Source organism: Haemaphysalis longicornis, unplaced genomic scaffold, assembly GCF_048455015.1.
Source record: "Haemaphysalis longicornis isolate Haplotype H1 unplaced genomic scaffold, Haemaphysalis longicornis Haplotype H1 scaffold_1, whole genome shotgun sequence".
NCBI lineage: Eukaryota > Metazoa > Arthropoda > Arachnida > Ixodida > Ixodidae > Haemaphysalis > Haemaphysalis longicornis.
The window spans coordinates 377064725-377079532 of record NW_027526203.1 but is presented as its reverse complement, the minus strand read 5'-3'; the positions used below and the strand labels follow the sequence as shown (position 1 = coordinate 377079532).

General features: G+C 52.9%; 2 protein-coding genes across 2 annotated transcripts in view; one reads left to right on the top strand and one right to left on the bottom strand.

The window, feature by feature from the left end:
- LOC144155133 (glutamate carboxypeptidase 2-like) overlaps window positions 1–14808 on the bottom strand; it is a 94547-nt gene that overhangs the window by 52978 nt on the left and 26761 nt on the right. The window lies entirely within an intron of this gene.
- LOC144177764 (uncharacterized) lies at window positions 1587–2912 on the top strand. The gene has a single exon (XM_077705337.1). It carries the CDS (start codon window positions 1587–1589, stop codon window positions 2910–2912), a length of 1326 nt encoding a protein of 441 aa, XP_077561463.1.

The following is a 14808-nucleotide window of genomic DNA, read 5'->3' as shown; positions in this document are numbered from 1 at the left end:
CGCTCCTCCCACGATAGTCGCAGGGAAGGTGTTAAGTTAATAATTAAAACCGCCCGGCAACTATAGTTCATACCACGAGCCAGGTGCAGCACTGTGGAGGCTACATTGTTGCCAACAGTGCGCCCACTGAGGGCGCCTAACTCGACGTGAAGGGGGTCCTGAAAGGACGTTCCTTTCTCCCCTCTCGGCAAGTGGAACCGCAAGGGCCCGGCGCCTTTTGTCGCTTCCTTAGCGGTGAGTTAGGCGCCCTGAGGGGGTCAACAATGTAGCCTCCACAGTGCTGCACCTAGCTTGTGGAATGAACTATAGATATCTTCCGCTGCGGTTAGCTTGTTTACCTGTATTGTGTTTATTTCCTCGGAGGCCGAGCTGAGATAGGCGCGAGGGGCGAGGAGAAACCGCGGAGGCTTTTGTTATTCGCCGTGCTTTTGTGTCCACCGGGCGAGCGGGCCCGGAGACGACGTATACAAACGCGTCGGTCACTCCATAATAGCTGAAAGAGATGTAAGCTTTCGAAGAAGGATTTCCTTGCGAGAAGCCGCCGGAGGGGGACCGTTGACAATTTTAACGACCGCGATTACCGCCACGAGAATCCCCGAACCGGACAGGAGCTGGAAGTCAGTTAAGGGGTTAAACACAGGAAGAGGCCACCAGACGTTCTGTCGGGGAGAGTTGCACTGCTCAAAGTTACTGGGCGAAGTTGCCATTCGTCACATGTCTGAGCCTGGCGACTCGGCGGCTGGATTGCGTAAATAGGCAGGCGACCAGGCTTGGTTAGGCGCTCCACGTGTTAACGAAGGAAAGGAATTTTGGCGGCGTGGGGCACAGTTGTCGGCGCGCACGGTATGACAATACTTTAAGACGTGCGCCCGATAGCCGATTTCCGGAGTTCGGTCTACTTTTAGTTGACTGGTTTTCATTTCTGTTATATTTGCATTTTGCGGAATAACTTTGGGTTTCTGTACGAGAGTGACAGAGGTGGGTCACGTGACTGTTTTGAACCCACCTAGCTTTGTTTGTCACGGTGGCCAATCAGTGGCCTAGTGTGGGCTAATGAATGAGCCATCCTCACTCTCAAGTTGTGACGTCCCGTTTGTAGGCGGGGTTTTAGTGGTAATACCGAGGAGTTCGATGTTTTGTGAGGAATGGACAGAGGGCAGAGGCAGGGGGTGGAGGGGGAGCCCGAATCGGCGGGTCTTGCCAGACCTCTTTGCTGCGATCAGGAGCCATGAGAAGTGTAAATACTTAATGTAAATAAAGTGTACATATTGTCACGTGTACAAGAAGTTTAAAGAGGACGACGACGAAGGGAACGCCTCCAGCCACCTGTCTTCAGCGCGTGCCGACGAACTGTCGACGACGACGAGGAGGAGCAGAGTGTCTCGGGCAGTGGCGCGCGAGAGCACGTGGACCGAGCTGGACGATGGAGAACGGCAGTCTAGCGCGTGGTGGGCCGGAGGAAGCAACTTCTTCGCTGAGTGACTAGGAGGCACAAGTTCGCCTTATTAAATTACCATCACTCACCCGGACTATTTCGTCATTATTCTTGTTACGTGTCACTGGTGAAGGTGCGGGGCGAGCCCCTAATGTTCAAGACCCCTCCTGCTTCTCGTCTGTCCAGCCCCGAGCGGCCTACCTTCGTGGACACACCAGTTCATCGCTCCAGCCGGCGCCTGTTAGGCTTATCTCCCGAGTTCAGCGCCCTGTCTGGAACACGCTCTGCTCGTGGCCCCCAAGTGATGGCGTCAGCGAATGCAGCGCAGGTGACGTTCCAGCAGCCTCGTGAACCCAACTGCTTTCACGGGGAGGCCTTCGAGGATGTAGACGACTGGTTGGACCACTTCGAACGTGTCGCCAGATTCAACCAGTGGAACAACAACAACAAGCTGCATAACGTCTATTTCTCTCTTAAAGACGGCGCGGAGACCTGGTTTCTAAATAACGAGGCGAGTATGCGGACGTGGGAAGAATTCCGTGAAAAGCTTCTCGAGAAGTTTTCGAGCACAGACCGGTGTGACCACGCGATGCGTTTGCTCGACTCCCGCATCCAAAAACCGAACGAAAGTGTTGCCATGTTCGCCGAAGATATGGCACGCCTGTTCAAGCGGGCTGATCCTGAGATGGCCGAAGCTAAAAAGTTGCGCTACCTGATGCATGGGGTGAAAGAACAACTTTTCGCCGGACTGGTGCGAAATCCTCCTCAGACGGTGCAGGCGTTCATTAAGGAAGCCACTGCAATTGAACGCGCCCTTCAAGACCGGTCTCGCCAATACAACAGGCATACGAACCATGCATCGAGCAACGTTGCCATGCTGTCCACTGTCAACGAGAGGGACCTGCGTGACCTCGTTCGGACCATCGTCCAGGAAGAACTGCGGAAATTGAAAGTGAGTTCCCCAGAGCCGGTAATCGCTTCTGCCTCTTCGATCGCCGAAATCGTACGCGAGGAACTCCGACAAACACTTGTTACCCCGGAACACAGTGTAGAAGCGCCCCAAGTAACCTACGCAGGGGCCCTCCGTCGCCGCCAATTCGTCCCTGCAGTGCCACGTCAGGAGCCGCTAGCCGATTTCATGCCTCCCCCACAGCCTACCTTTCGTCCTCAGGTCCGCAAGACCGACGTGTGGCGCACCGTGGACAACCGCCCCCTGTGTTACCATTGTGGAGAACCAGGTCATGTCATCCGTCGATGCCCGTACCGCGAGATAGGGCTTCCGGAATTCTCACCTACCGCTCGCCGTCCACGCATCGGGGAACGACCAGCAGCAATCGAAGATTACCTGGCTAATAGGCCCGCCAACGCGCCGAGCCATTTTGGGCCCCGCTCTCCGTCGCCGGCTCGTCCCAGTTCCCCCTGTCGCAGCAGTGAGACACGAGGAACAAGGTCGGCAAGCCCCCTTCGGGGAAACTAGAAGCAGCAACCTCAGGAGGGAAGGTTGCCGACGGCCGAATTACTAATGTCCCTCCATCAGCGCCGCGATGCGATCCACAGAAGAATTCCCACGAAGAGGTGAGCGCGGACCTCTCCGTATGTGTCGACGGGCACCCCATAGTTGCTTTAGTGGATACCGGTGCTGATTACTCAATTCTAAGCAAAAAACTGGCAGATCGCCTGCGGAAAGTAAAGACCCCATGGAGTGGACCCCAGATCCGTTCCGCAGGAGGTCATCTAATGACGCCCATTGGAAAGTGCACCGCGAGGATTGCCATCGGTAACTGTGATTTCGTTGCCACCTTCCTCGTGCTCCCACAGTGCTGCAGAGACATGATCTTGGGAATGGACTTCCTGCGGGAGCACGGCGCCGTCATAAACATTCGTGAGCGTTCAGTCATTTTTTCGCCAAACGGTACGTCCACAGAAAGTGAAAGAGAGCGAATTCGCCTACCCCTGCGCATAGGTGGCAGCGACGTACTAATGCCTCCTAGGTCATGCGCGCTTGTTTCAGTCGTCTGTGACAATCCGCACAGTGGTGATGGCATAGCCGAGCAGATAAGCGGCCTTTTGCTCAACCAAGGAATTGCCATTGCCCGGGGTCTGGTGCACCTTACCGAAGGCTGCGCGCAGGTGTTGCTCACGAATTTCACTAACGAACGTCAGCGCATCGCGAAGGGAACTGCAGTGGCCTGCTTTGAAGAAATCGACGACGGGCAAGCCTGCTTTGCACTACAGAGCGATACGTCTAGCGATTGTACATCTCCTGCCGCCGTTGACGTGAATCCTGACTTGCCACCTGATAAGCAACAAGTTCTCTACGAGCTGCTGAACCAGTTTGCCGACTGCTTCTCCACGACATCAGGCGTCCGTCAAACTGCACTAGTGAAACACCGCATCATAACAGACGAAGCTGAGAGACCTATTCACCAGAATCCATACCGTGTATCCCCAAGAGAACGCGAGGCGATACGGGACCAAATCGAACAAATGCTTAAGGACGACGTCATCCAACCGTCAAGGAGCCCATGGGCGTCACCTGTCGTGTTAGTCAGGAAGAAAGACGGCAGCCTCCGTTTTTGCGTGGACTATCGCAAGCTGAACCACGTAACGAAGAAGGACGTATACCCTTTGCCAAGGATCGATGACTCCCTCGACAGGTTGCGGCATGCGCGCTATTTCTCATCCATGGACCTAAAAAGTGGATATTGGCAAATAGAAGTGGATGAGCGTGATCGCGAAAAAACAGCCTTTATCACGCCAGACGGTTTGTACGAATTTAAGGTGCTTCCTTTCGGACTATGCTCTGCACCAGCAACATTCCAAAGGATGATGGATACTGTTTTGTCCGGGCTAAAATGGCAAACATGTCTGGTGTATCTGGATGACGTGATTGTATTCTCGCCGACGTTTGACGAGCATGTCAAGCGGTTGTCCGCAGTGCTACAGGCTATACGGTCCGCCGGACTCACACTGAAGCGAGAAAAATGCCACTTTGGATTCAAGGAACTACGCTTTCTAGGTCACGTCGTCAGCCGTGATGGAGTTCGTCCAGATCCTGATAAAATTGCAGCTGTTTCCAAGTTTCCCACGCCGGTTGATAAAAGGGCTGTTCGACGGTTTTTAGGACTCTGCTCCTACTACAGGCGCTTTATCGCAAACTTTTCCCGAATAGCGGCCCCACTTACTCACCTTACCCGGGATGACGTTGTGTTCCAGTGGACCGACAAGGAGCAAGTCGCTTTCGACGAACTTCGACATCGCCTACAGACACCACCCGTCCTAGCCCACTTTGACGAAGAGGCTCCTACGATCATCCACACCGATGCAAGCAACGTCGGACTTGGAGCCGTTCTTATACAGCTACAGGATGGAGTCGAAAGAGTGGTTGCTTACGCAAGTAGGTCTCTGTCCCGTGCGGAGATGAACTATTCAACAACCGAGAAAGAATGTCTAGCGGTTGTTTGGGCCACAAGCAAATTCCGTCCATACATATACGGCCGGCCATTCAGTGTTGTGAGCGATCACCACTCGCTCTGCTGGCTAGCAAATTTGAAAAACCCTTGTGGACGTCTCGCACGCTGGAGTCTGAGGCTGCAGGAATTTGACATGGTTATCCAATACAAATCTGGAAAGCAGCATAGCGATGCTGACTGTCTCTCACGAGCCCCCGTTGAGCCTGCAGGTGGAGAAGACGACGTTTCATTTGTGTGTGCGGTGCAGGCGACAACCATTGCAAAGCAACAGCGGAAAGACCAGGAACTGCGGCCGCTAATTGATTTCTTGGAGGGACACACTTCGACTGCACCTAGGCTATTTTCCAGAAGGCTTTCCTCCTTTTGCTTGATTAATAACGTACTCTACAAGAAAAACTTTACCCCCAACGGCCGAAGCATCTTGCTTGTAGTTCCAACTCCCCTGCGAGAAGACGTTTTGCAAGCCTGCCACGACGAACCCTCGGCCGGTCACTTGGGCTACACTCGAACATTAGCAAGGATCCAACAAAGCTATTATACTGGCCTAGGCTGTCCAGCGTTGTCAGGGAGTACGTCCGTACCTGCAGGGATTGCCAGCGACGCAAAATGCCCCCGAACCGACCTGCCGGCTTGCTCCAGCCAATTCAAATACCTGCGAGGCCATTCGAACAAGTTGGAATGGATCTGCTTGGCCCCTTCCCAACATCTTCGCAAGGTAACAAATGGATTATCGTGGCTACAGATTACCTGACCCGGTATGCGGAAACAAAGGCTGTCTCGCGGGGCACTGCAGAAGAAGTAGCCCAATTTTTCGTTGAAAACATCGTGCTTCGACACGGTGCTCCTGCTTGCGTTATCACGGACAGAGGCACAGCCTTTACAGCCAAGCTGGTGAGCGCCATCATGACGCTGAGTGGCACATCCCACCGACGAACGACCGCCTACCATCCTCAAACCAACGGGCTTACGGAGCGCATGAATAAAACAATTGCCGACATGTTAAGCATGTACGTGGATGCCGAGCACAAGACCTGGGACGTCGTTCTACCTTACATCACGTTCGCCTATAATACGGCACAACAGGAAACGACGCGGATGACACCTTTCCAGATTCTTTACGGTCGAGAGGTTTCTACCATGCTGGACGCCATGCTCCCTCACGATTCAAGGGACGACGCTGCACCTTCCTTCGACTTCACCCAGCGCGCCGAAGACGCACGGCAGATTGCGTGTCAGAGGATACGGCAACAACAGAACTTTGACGCTGCGCGTTACAATCTCAGGCATAGACACGTGCAGTTTGTAGAAGGCGACCAAGTCTGGATATGGACGCCGGTTCGTCGACGGGGCTTATCGGAAAAGCTGCTCCGGCGATTTTTCGGGCCCTATACAGTGCAAAGGAAGTTAAGCGACGTGACTTATGAAGTTGTTCCGTCCTGCCCTTCTCCTCGAGCACGCCGCCGGCCACAACCTGAAGTAGTCCACGTGGTACGCATGAAGCCTTATTTCTCCCGATGACGACTTTTGTGACCTCAGCGCTACGTGACCCCGCCATTTACGCAGCATACCATACGGTGACTTTACGCATCGGGACGATGCTCTCTTGGGAGGGGGGCAAATGTCACGTGTACAAGAAGTTTAAAGAGGACGACGACGAAGGGAACGCCTCCAGCCACCTGTCTTCAGCGCGTGCCGACGAACTGTCGACGACGACGAGGAGGAGCAGAGTGTCTCGGGCAGTGGCGCGCGAGAGCACGTGGACCGAGCTGGACGATCGAGAACGGCAGTCTAGCGCGTGGTGGGCCGGAGGAAGCAACTTCTTCGCTGAGTGACTAGGAGGCACAAGTTCGCCTTATTAAATTACCATCACTCACCCGGACTATTTCGTCATTATTCTTGTTACGTGTCACTTTTGTACATTTGTACATTTGAGTTTGCTTAGAGTAGACCGTCGTCGGCTACGTGCCGTCAGCCAACGAGCCAGCCATTCGCCGCTTCACCAGATCAGCGATCATCGACTTCGGCGACCGATACACAACCTTCTGAAGTTTAACTGAAGGTTTCCTCAAGTCAATTCAATTTTGCCGCGTTCCACTGCTCGCGCCATCTATTGGAACTTTTTGTTACTTTTGAACTTTAAGCACTGCCCCGTAAGCCCTTTTTGTATTTCTAGATCAGAACATTTTAATGCGTATTTTTTTATTTGCTATCGCAAATATCGAGCAGCCATGTGTTTTTAATTAAGAGAACAGTGAAAATATCACTGATTTACTGATGTCTTGCATCAAATATACCTCCAAAATTTTCGCGTTTAAGTAGCCCACGAAAGACTGGTCTTTAGCAAAAAAAACTCTTGGCTAACTATGTATTTACAAGGTGAGAGAGAGAGATAAAAACTTATTCGCACCACCGGCCTTGGGGATCGCCACCACCGCTTGTGCTCGGGCGACCAGTGGGCGCTGGGAGTCTTCGTCCGAGCGGCCCACGGCCTCCGTCCAGTGGTCAGGTGAGGTTATGGTGGGGTGGGGGTCAGAGGGGCAGGCCCACATGTGGTGTTGCAGTGTGTATTTAGCGCCACAGTGTGGGCAGAGGGGAGAGGGGTAGGCGGCTGGATGTGATGGAGGAGGGCCCCATTTGGAAGTGATTCAGTTTGGAGGAGGCACCCGCCGCGGTGGCTCAGTGGCTAAGGCGTTGCGCTACTGAGCACGAGGTCGCGGGTTCGATTTCCGGCCGCGGCGGCCGCTTTTCTGATGGAGGCGAAAAGCAAAAACGCCCGTGTGTACGAGATTTCGGCGCACGTTAAAAATCCCCAGGTGGTTAAAATTAATCCGGAGCCCTCCAACTGCGCGCCTCGTCGCCTGCGTTGCGTCGGCGCGTTAAACCCTACAATCAATCAAATCAGTTTGACGGAGGTGCCAGAGCCGTTCCTCGGAGGGGGTTAGGGATGGGTGATCCGGGAGTAGCGTGCCGCGAGAGAGGAGGTAGTAGTCAGTAACCTCCAGATAAGTGGTGCGGGAGTCCCTGGCAGAGTAACCTTGACGGGGTCTCGTCGGGCGCACAGGTGACGGCTGCTCGTGCTGCCTAATGAGCCCACTCCGCGCAATCTAGTCCCGTGTGTGCCGTTAACCAGAGGAGGTCGGTAGGATGCTGGAGGATGGACTATGAAGAAGAATTTTGCAGGCTAGCTTGGGGATAGTGCCGCGAGCAAAATTTTTGATGGCTGTTTTTGAATCGGATAACATTTGATCAGGGGAAGGCCAATGTGCGATCGCCAGGGCTATGGCCAACTCTTCCGCAACATGTGGGGTTCTGGTGGGAATTGAGGGACGTGAGAGGAGTAGTAGTCGGCGAGGAGACGACAGCGGCAGTGAAAGCCGGTTTGTGCCTGCGTGCTTCAGCGCCTACGTAGATGATGTTTGACGAGGGGGTGAAAGTGGAGGCGAGGGCACGCCCTCGAGCAGCTCATCTGGCAGTATGGTAAATAGGGTTCATATTGCGGACGGGTGGGCGGATTGTTATGCACTCTCTGTAATCTGGTGGAATGCGAGCAGTGCGGATTAATGTAAGAGGAATATGTATCTGTGCCTCATTAAGTATGAGTTGGCAGGTGTGTGTTTAGCTAGGCGATGTATCTGACTCCTCCGGTGCGCTTCAAATAGTTCGACCACGTAGTTGTGGGTGCCGGTGGCCCATAGTTAGGAGAAGAACGGAAAGTTGGGCTAGTTGGTATGTGTTCATCTTGGTGGAATACAGAAGCGCTCAAAAAAACAAGGAGACAGCACGGCGCTTACTCGCAACTACTCGTTTATTGAAAAACATACAAATATATACCATCCAGAGTACACGTGGTCGGATGTAATGGTGTGTATAATGGGGGAGGGAATCCGACCACGTGTACTCTGGATGGTATATATTTGTATGTTTTTCAATAAACGAGTAGTTGCGAGTAAGCGCCGTGCTGTCTCTTCTTCCTTCTTCCTTGTTTTTTTGAGCGCTTCTGTATTCCACCAAGATGAACCATAGTTAGGATACGTGAGGAGGCAAGCCGAGGGCAGCCCTGTAGGACTTACGGGTGAGTCCGTCTACTTTGGTGACCTCCGTGGTAGAGAGGGACAGATATGGGAGGGAGTAGGTAATGCGGCTCAGTAGAAATGTTTGGATGAACCGGCAGAGGTTCTTTTTCGGGCCGGGGCCTCTAGCAGTTACGCGCCTCAAGAGGCCTATGATCTGCGTTACATGAAAAAAAAAAAAAGGGGGGGGAGTGTAGGACCGATGTGTTTTCGGCGATTGGATTGGATGACTGGACCGAGTATTTTTATGCGATCCACAGTTAGTATAGGAGCATTGTCCAGAAATATGATGCACGTTGGGTGCTGTTCTAGGGGTGGTGCCGTGGGTTGATTGCATGAGCAGTTAGGATTTTGATGGCGAGAATGTTAAACCAGCTTCCTGGGCTGCCTGTTGTACCGCTGAGACTCCTGCATGATGAGTTGCTTTTAGATCCGCCTCACTACTCCCAGTTACCCAAAGGGTTATATCATCAGCGTACCTACTACAGCATAGCCGAGGGATATATACTGTACATGATGGGGGAAGGTGGGAGACGGCGAGATTAAAGAGGGGGAGAGGACTGGAGAGGTAGAGGAGAGTACGGCGAGGGGGAGAAGACCAGGCCTTGTGGAGTGCCGATGGATGGGAGTTGGTAGGTGGGGGATTGGAGATCGCTGAATTCGTAGCGTGCAGTGCGATTTGAGATGAATGCTTTTACGTAATTGTATGTTCGTTCGCCAGGAGCCATGCGGGCAAGGCCTCGAAGTATGTCTTGAGTTACCTGATCAAATGCTTTTTGTAAGTCTAGGGCCAAGATGACCGAATAGTCGTGTTGAGGGGATTGCTGGGGGAGGTGTATGTACAGACGCAGGTGTGCGTCATTAACCTCAAGGCCTGCACGGAATCCATTCATGTGTGGGGAAAGTAACTGTCCTCAATATAGTTATTGAGCCGGGCAAGTACTATTCGCTCCACCAGTTTCCCTAAGCAGGACGTTAGCGATATAGGCCGAAGGCTGGTGTGGGAGGTGTTTCTTTGGTTTAGGAATGGGAGTGACCTCGGCGTGAGTAAATTCGGAGAAGGGGGGAGGGTGCCTGCTTCCCAGTAAGCGTACAGATCGGCAGGATATTTTATTGAAGGATCGTCTAAATTACGGAGCATTGTATTAGTAATGCGGTCATCACCGGGAGCTGACTGGAATCGCAGGTTATGTAAGACTGCCCCTACTTCCGATTCAAGGATTGGTAGGTGAAGGGGTTCGTTAGGGGGGCCGGTGTATTGAGGCAGTGGCTCAGATGAGCCTACTGGGTTCGTGCATGGGGCCAAATGTGATAGCATTCGGTTAAGGGGGGGGGGGGCTACTTGGGTGATACGAGTAGTTTGGATACAACTGACCCCAGACAGGATCAGGAACGGTTGGACGAACGCTGCAGAATGCGCCCCTGACCCCACACATGCACACCATGATAAGCACCCGAATAAGCACACCAATAATGATCAGGTTTAAACAATCCTTACAGAAAGGAAGGAGGCGAACTTCTTTGAATAGGAGCGCTATTCCGCCCTTTTCTCTCCTCTTGTGAGCGGGACTCCGCCCATCATTCCGCACCTTTCTCCGCACCAAAAGCTCCTCCTCAAGAAGGCTTATCATCATCACCATTGTGATAGCACGAGGTAATGAAAACGCAGAGCCACAGAACAACACATTTAGAACAGAAGGCAGCAGCTGATGCGTCAGCGCGGCAGCTATGCCTGGTCGAACTGTCGAGTTCCTAGGAGCACTGACCGCTCGCGCCAGCGCCACATGCGCAGTGAGCATTCTTCGGCAATGATGCTACAGGAGGCCCCACTCTAGTGGCACAGCCGTGGAGTAAGCCGGAAGGATACTTTTGAAGGCCGTCTTGTGGGTGTTGGTGGCTGTTGCGACTGGGGCGGCTGCGGAGGGTGAACCGCATATTGGGTATTCGTCTGGTTGTACAGAGAGCGGCTCCTCAATGATGGCTGGTTTGAGGCGATCAACAGAAATAGTGTCCTGTCTGCCATCCAAATCCACGGTGAAGTGGTGAAGTGCTTATCAGCACGATGAATGACGCGGCAGGGTTCGTCGTAAGAGCGCTGAAGTGGTTTCTGCACCGCGTCACGGCGTACGAAAACCTAGTGGGGCGTCGCCAGCTCGATGGGCACATGGGGATCCGCACGCTGCTGGCTTCGTGGTGCGGGCTCACGAAGTGACAGAAACAAATCTCGCAGTTTGGTCCCGTAGTCGGTGGGATCATGGCACGGTGGTGATTCCGAAGCAGCGAAAAACTCTGCTGGCAGGCGTAGCAGCGCACCAAAGACCATCTCTGCGGGCGCCCAATGCAGATCCAGTTCGAAGTAGCCCGAATACTCAGCAGAACCAACGGAGGGGATGTGGAACAATGGGTGGCGTCCGGCTGTGCCCTGAGTGCGGCCTTCAGGGAGCAGTGAAAACGCTCAACGAGCCCGTTGGCAATGGGGTGGTGCGCTGTGCTGCGGATGCTGGAAGTGCCAAGACTGGTCAGCAGGTTATTGAAGAGTGCCGACTCAAACTGGCGACCTCGGTCGGTGGTGATAGTTGATGGGACACCATAGCGGGAAACCCAGCCCGCAACGAATGCGCTGGCGATGGTTTCACTACGGATGTCGGGAAGAGGAACCGCCTCGGGCCAACACGTGAAACGATCGACGCAAGTTAGTAGGTATGTGTTCCCGTTTGATGGAGGCCAGGGCCTCAAAATGTCTACGTGTACCTTGTCGAAACGTTCATTTGGTGGCGTGAACGACCCTAAAGGGGCCTTGGTGTGTCAGTGAACCTTTGACTGCTGGCATACCAGGCATCCACTCGCGCACGTCCTTGATGCCCGGCCAAACAAAACGCTGCGTCAGCAGGTGTGCGGCTCGTATTCCAGGGTGCGATAGTCTAGTGGACGCGGGGTGGACGCGGAAACAGAGCAAAACAACGGGACAGCACACAATAGAATGGTTACTTCACAAAGGTGCAGCGCGCCGGGATTTTCGGGAAGCGCTATTATTTCGGCGTCATCTTGCTGCGCTGAGGCGAGGGTGGTGAAGTCAATGTCAGACGACTTTCGGGAACTGGAGATTGAAGCGGCGACACGTGAGAGCGCAACCGCGGCAGCGTTGTCCTGCCCTTGCACGTGCCGTATGTCCGTTGTGAATTGCGCGACGAAAGTCAGATGACGGGTTTCAGGAGGTGAAAATTTGGTGGAGTTCGACCGGATGGCGAAGGTCAGAGGTTTGTAGTCCGTCTGGATATGAAACTTTCGACCCTCCAAGAAGTGCCGGAAGCGACGTAGTTCTCTTCCGAAAGTGCTGTAGCGTGATTCCTCGGGTGGCATCTTGCTGGAAAAGAAAGCAAGGGGTTGCCAGGCATTGTCCACAAACTGTTGCAGGTCAGCTCCGACTGCAGCCTCAGTTGCATGAGTCATTAGGCAAACCGGAACTGCCGGTCAGGGATGGACGAGAAGGGTTGCCTAAGCGAGGAATTACTTTGCGTTCTGTGGAATAGAGTTTGGAACGTCCAACACACATGTGCTTAGCACGGACAAGTACCGTCATCCCGCGGAGCTCGAGGAAACGAGTGATGGCGCACTCACATAGTTGCCTGCATGCGTGCCTCGCCAGTGAATACAACATATAAGTGTTACACCTAGCATTCTTTCCGTGGCCCATTGGACCGATCTAAGTTTTCTTTCAAAGAGCTTAGTGAGAGCCCACAGAAACTCATTTACTTATACCAAACTATACTCATAACAACATTGTGCAGCAGTACAACGCGTGAACAGCTTCCAGTGTCTTCTGGCCAACAGCTCCAACACGCGGAACGTGCAGCAGGCGGGTTACGGTTGGCATAGTGAGACTACGCGGCGGCGCGCTTGTACGTACAATCACCAACAATAGTTTGCCCCGGAAGTGGCAATTTCATGTAATTTCTCCTTCGCAAGCCATCCTGACAGCTACAGCGTGCGTGCTTTTAAAGCGAAGCTGTGTATGTCTAACACGCCCCCTTCCCAGTTCTCATTCCGGTGAAGCCGATTTACGCGGCACCGCTTTCCTCTCCTCCTCACCACCGACGACGTCTTTTCCCCCAAGTTTTATACCCCTCGCCACGACCAATGCCTCTTTCACAAGTGTCGCAATCGGCTGATAAGGGGGCGTAGCGGCGTTATCAGCAATTGTACATCTTTAACTCGCTATGGAACGGACGCGTGTCGTCGCTCGAAGGAAGAAGAGCGGGGATTACGGAGAATTGACGCACACAGAAGCGCGAAGGGGCGCGAAAACAAGGGAAAGCCGCTGTCGCAGAACCTTCAGTCGCCGCCGTTGCTGCCTTAAGTTCCACCACGTCGAGTAGCTTCGAATCCCTAAAGATGAAGAGCAACTTGCCCGCTTGGAAGGTGGACGCGAGCCAATAATTCTTGTTGAGCTTGTAGGGCTTTCGGAGCGATATTTTCGCTGTGCCTTTCACGTCTCAGCCAAGGCTCAGCACACGCACATTACCGGTTGCTGGTTTATGCATGCATGGAGGGAGGACGGCGTGTACGCGCAGCTCGCTACCGATGACATGCCCGTTGTACACAATATTAAGATGCCTACAACGCGGGAGGGAAACATACAGCCCCATGTTCTGCTAGAATAAAGCTCAAGTCCTTGCAAATTTCACTGAGCTAATTAGCTAGGAAGTATACGCACAATAGCAAATTACAGACAAAAGTGTTTTGTTTCGCAAACTCCTTGAACTGAAAGGTCACTGAAATATTTTTACGATAATTCAGGAGTTAAACAATTACGCACATATACAGAAGACTTTCTGGGGGACAGCGGCGATCACCGGAAGTCGGTTCTCTAGTGCGCTCGGCTGTACGGACAATTTTTTCAATGCAGCTGGGTCAAAATCACATTGTATGGTTAAAAAAGTGGCGAGTACCCATTCCTTTTCGGAAGGTGACAGGAAACATGTCTCTTTCGTACAGTTCGAAGCTATCAGAACGTGTCCACTCAAATAGCACACGAGGCGCCATTCTATGTAAAAACGTTCCATTCAGTATTAGTGGGTAGCCTGTCCCAGTGCGGTCACTGTTTTATCACAGAATAGGATACGACCCGAAGCACAGTGTCCGTTCGCACAGCAGCATCACGAGGAGTATAATGACGGATGCAGCAAAAGAGCGCAGCTGATGAGTGTAGCAAGGAGCAGCATCACTTCTCGTTGAATAGGTGTGTGTTGACGTCGCTGTCGACTGGGATTGATGAATCGGCCCTGGGCATCTCGCGGCTGCCGCCGATCCCCCCGAGTGGGCATGTGAGGCCTGTGGGTTGGTATTTTTGAATTTACCGTGACCATCTCGAGGGATCTGTCATCGTCATTGGCTGATACCCTTGAGTGGGTATGTGGGAATTGGGGGTTTGCTGGGTTGACGTCACAGCCAAATGGAAATAGGTGAAATTACCGTCGGCTTCTGAAGGCTGCTGTCATAATTCAGCTGAGAGGGTACGTTGTTAGGCCCATATGGAGCCTTAAGGGGACACTGAAGACAAAACCTAAGTTGGTCTAAATAGGTAGCTTGGCATCCGCTGAAAATGAATATACCAGCCTCCGGGGCAGTACCTTGAAAATAATCGCGTAAATAGTCAAAAAATGAAGCTATCAGTCACCCAGCAGAGATGTCGTCAACAGCGACAGAGCGGATGTGCCAAGAGTCACGTGACGAGCAACAGAACGAGAACCGCGTACACAAGCTCGCAAAGAAACACATAAAATCTTTCTTTGCACGTTCACTTTCGTAAGCCATAAACAATTATAAATGT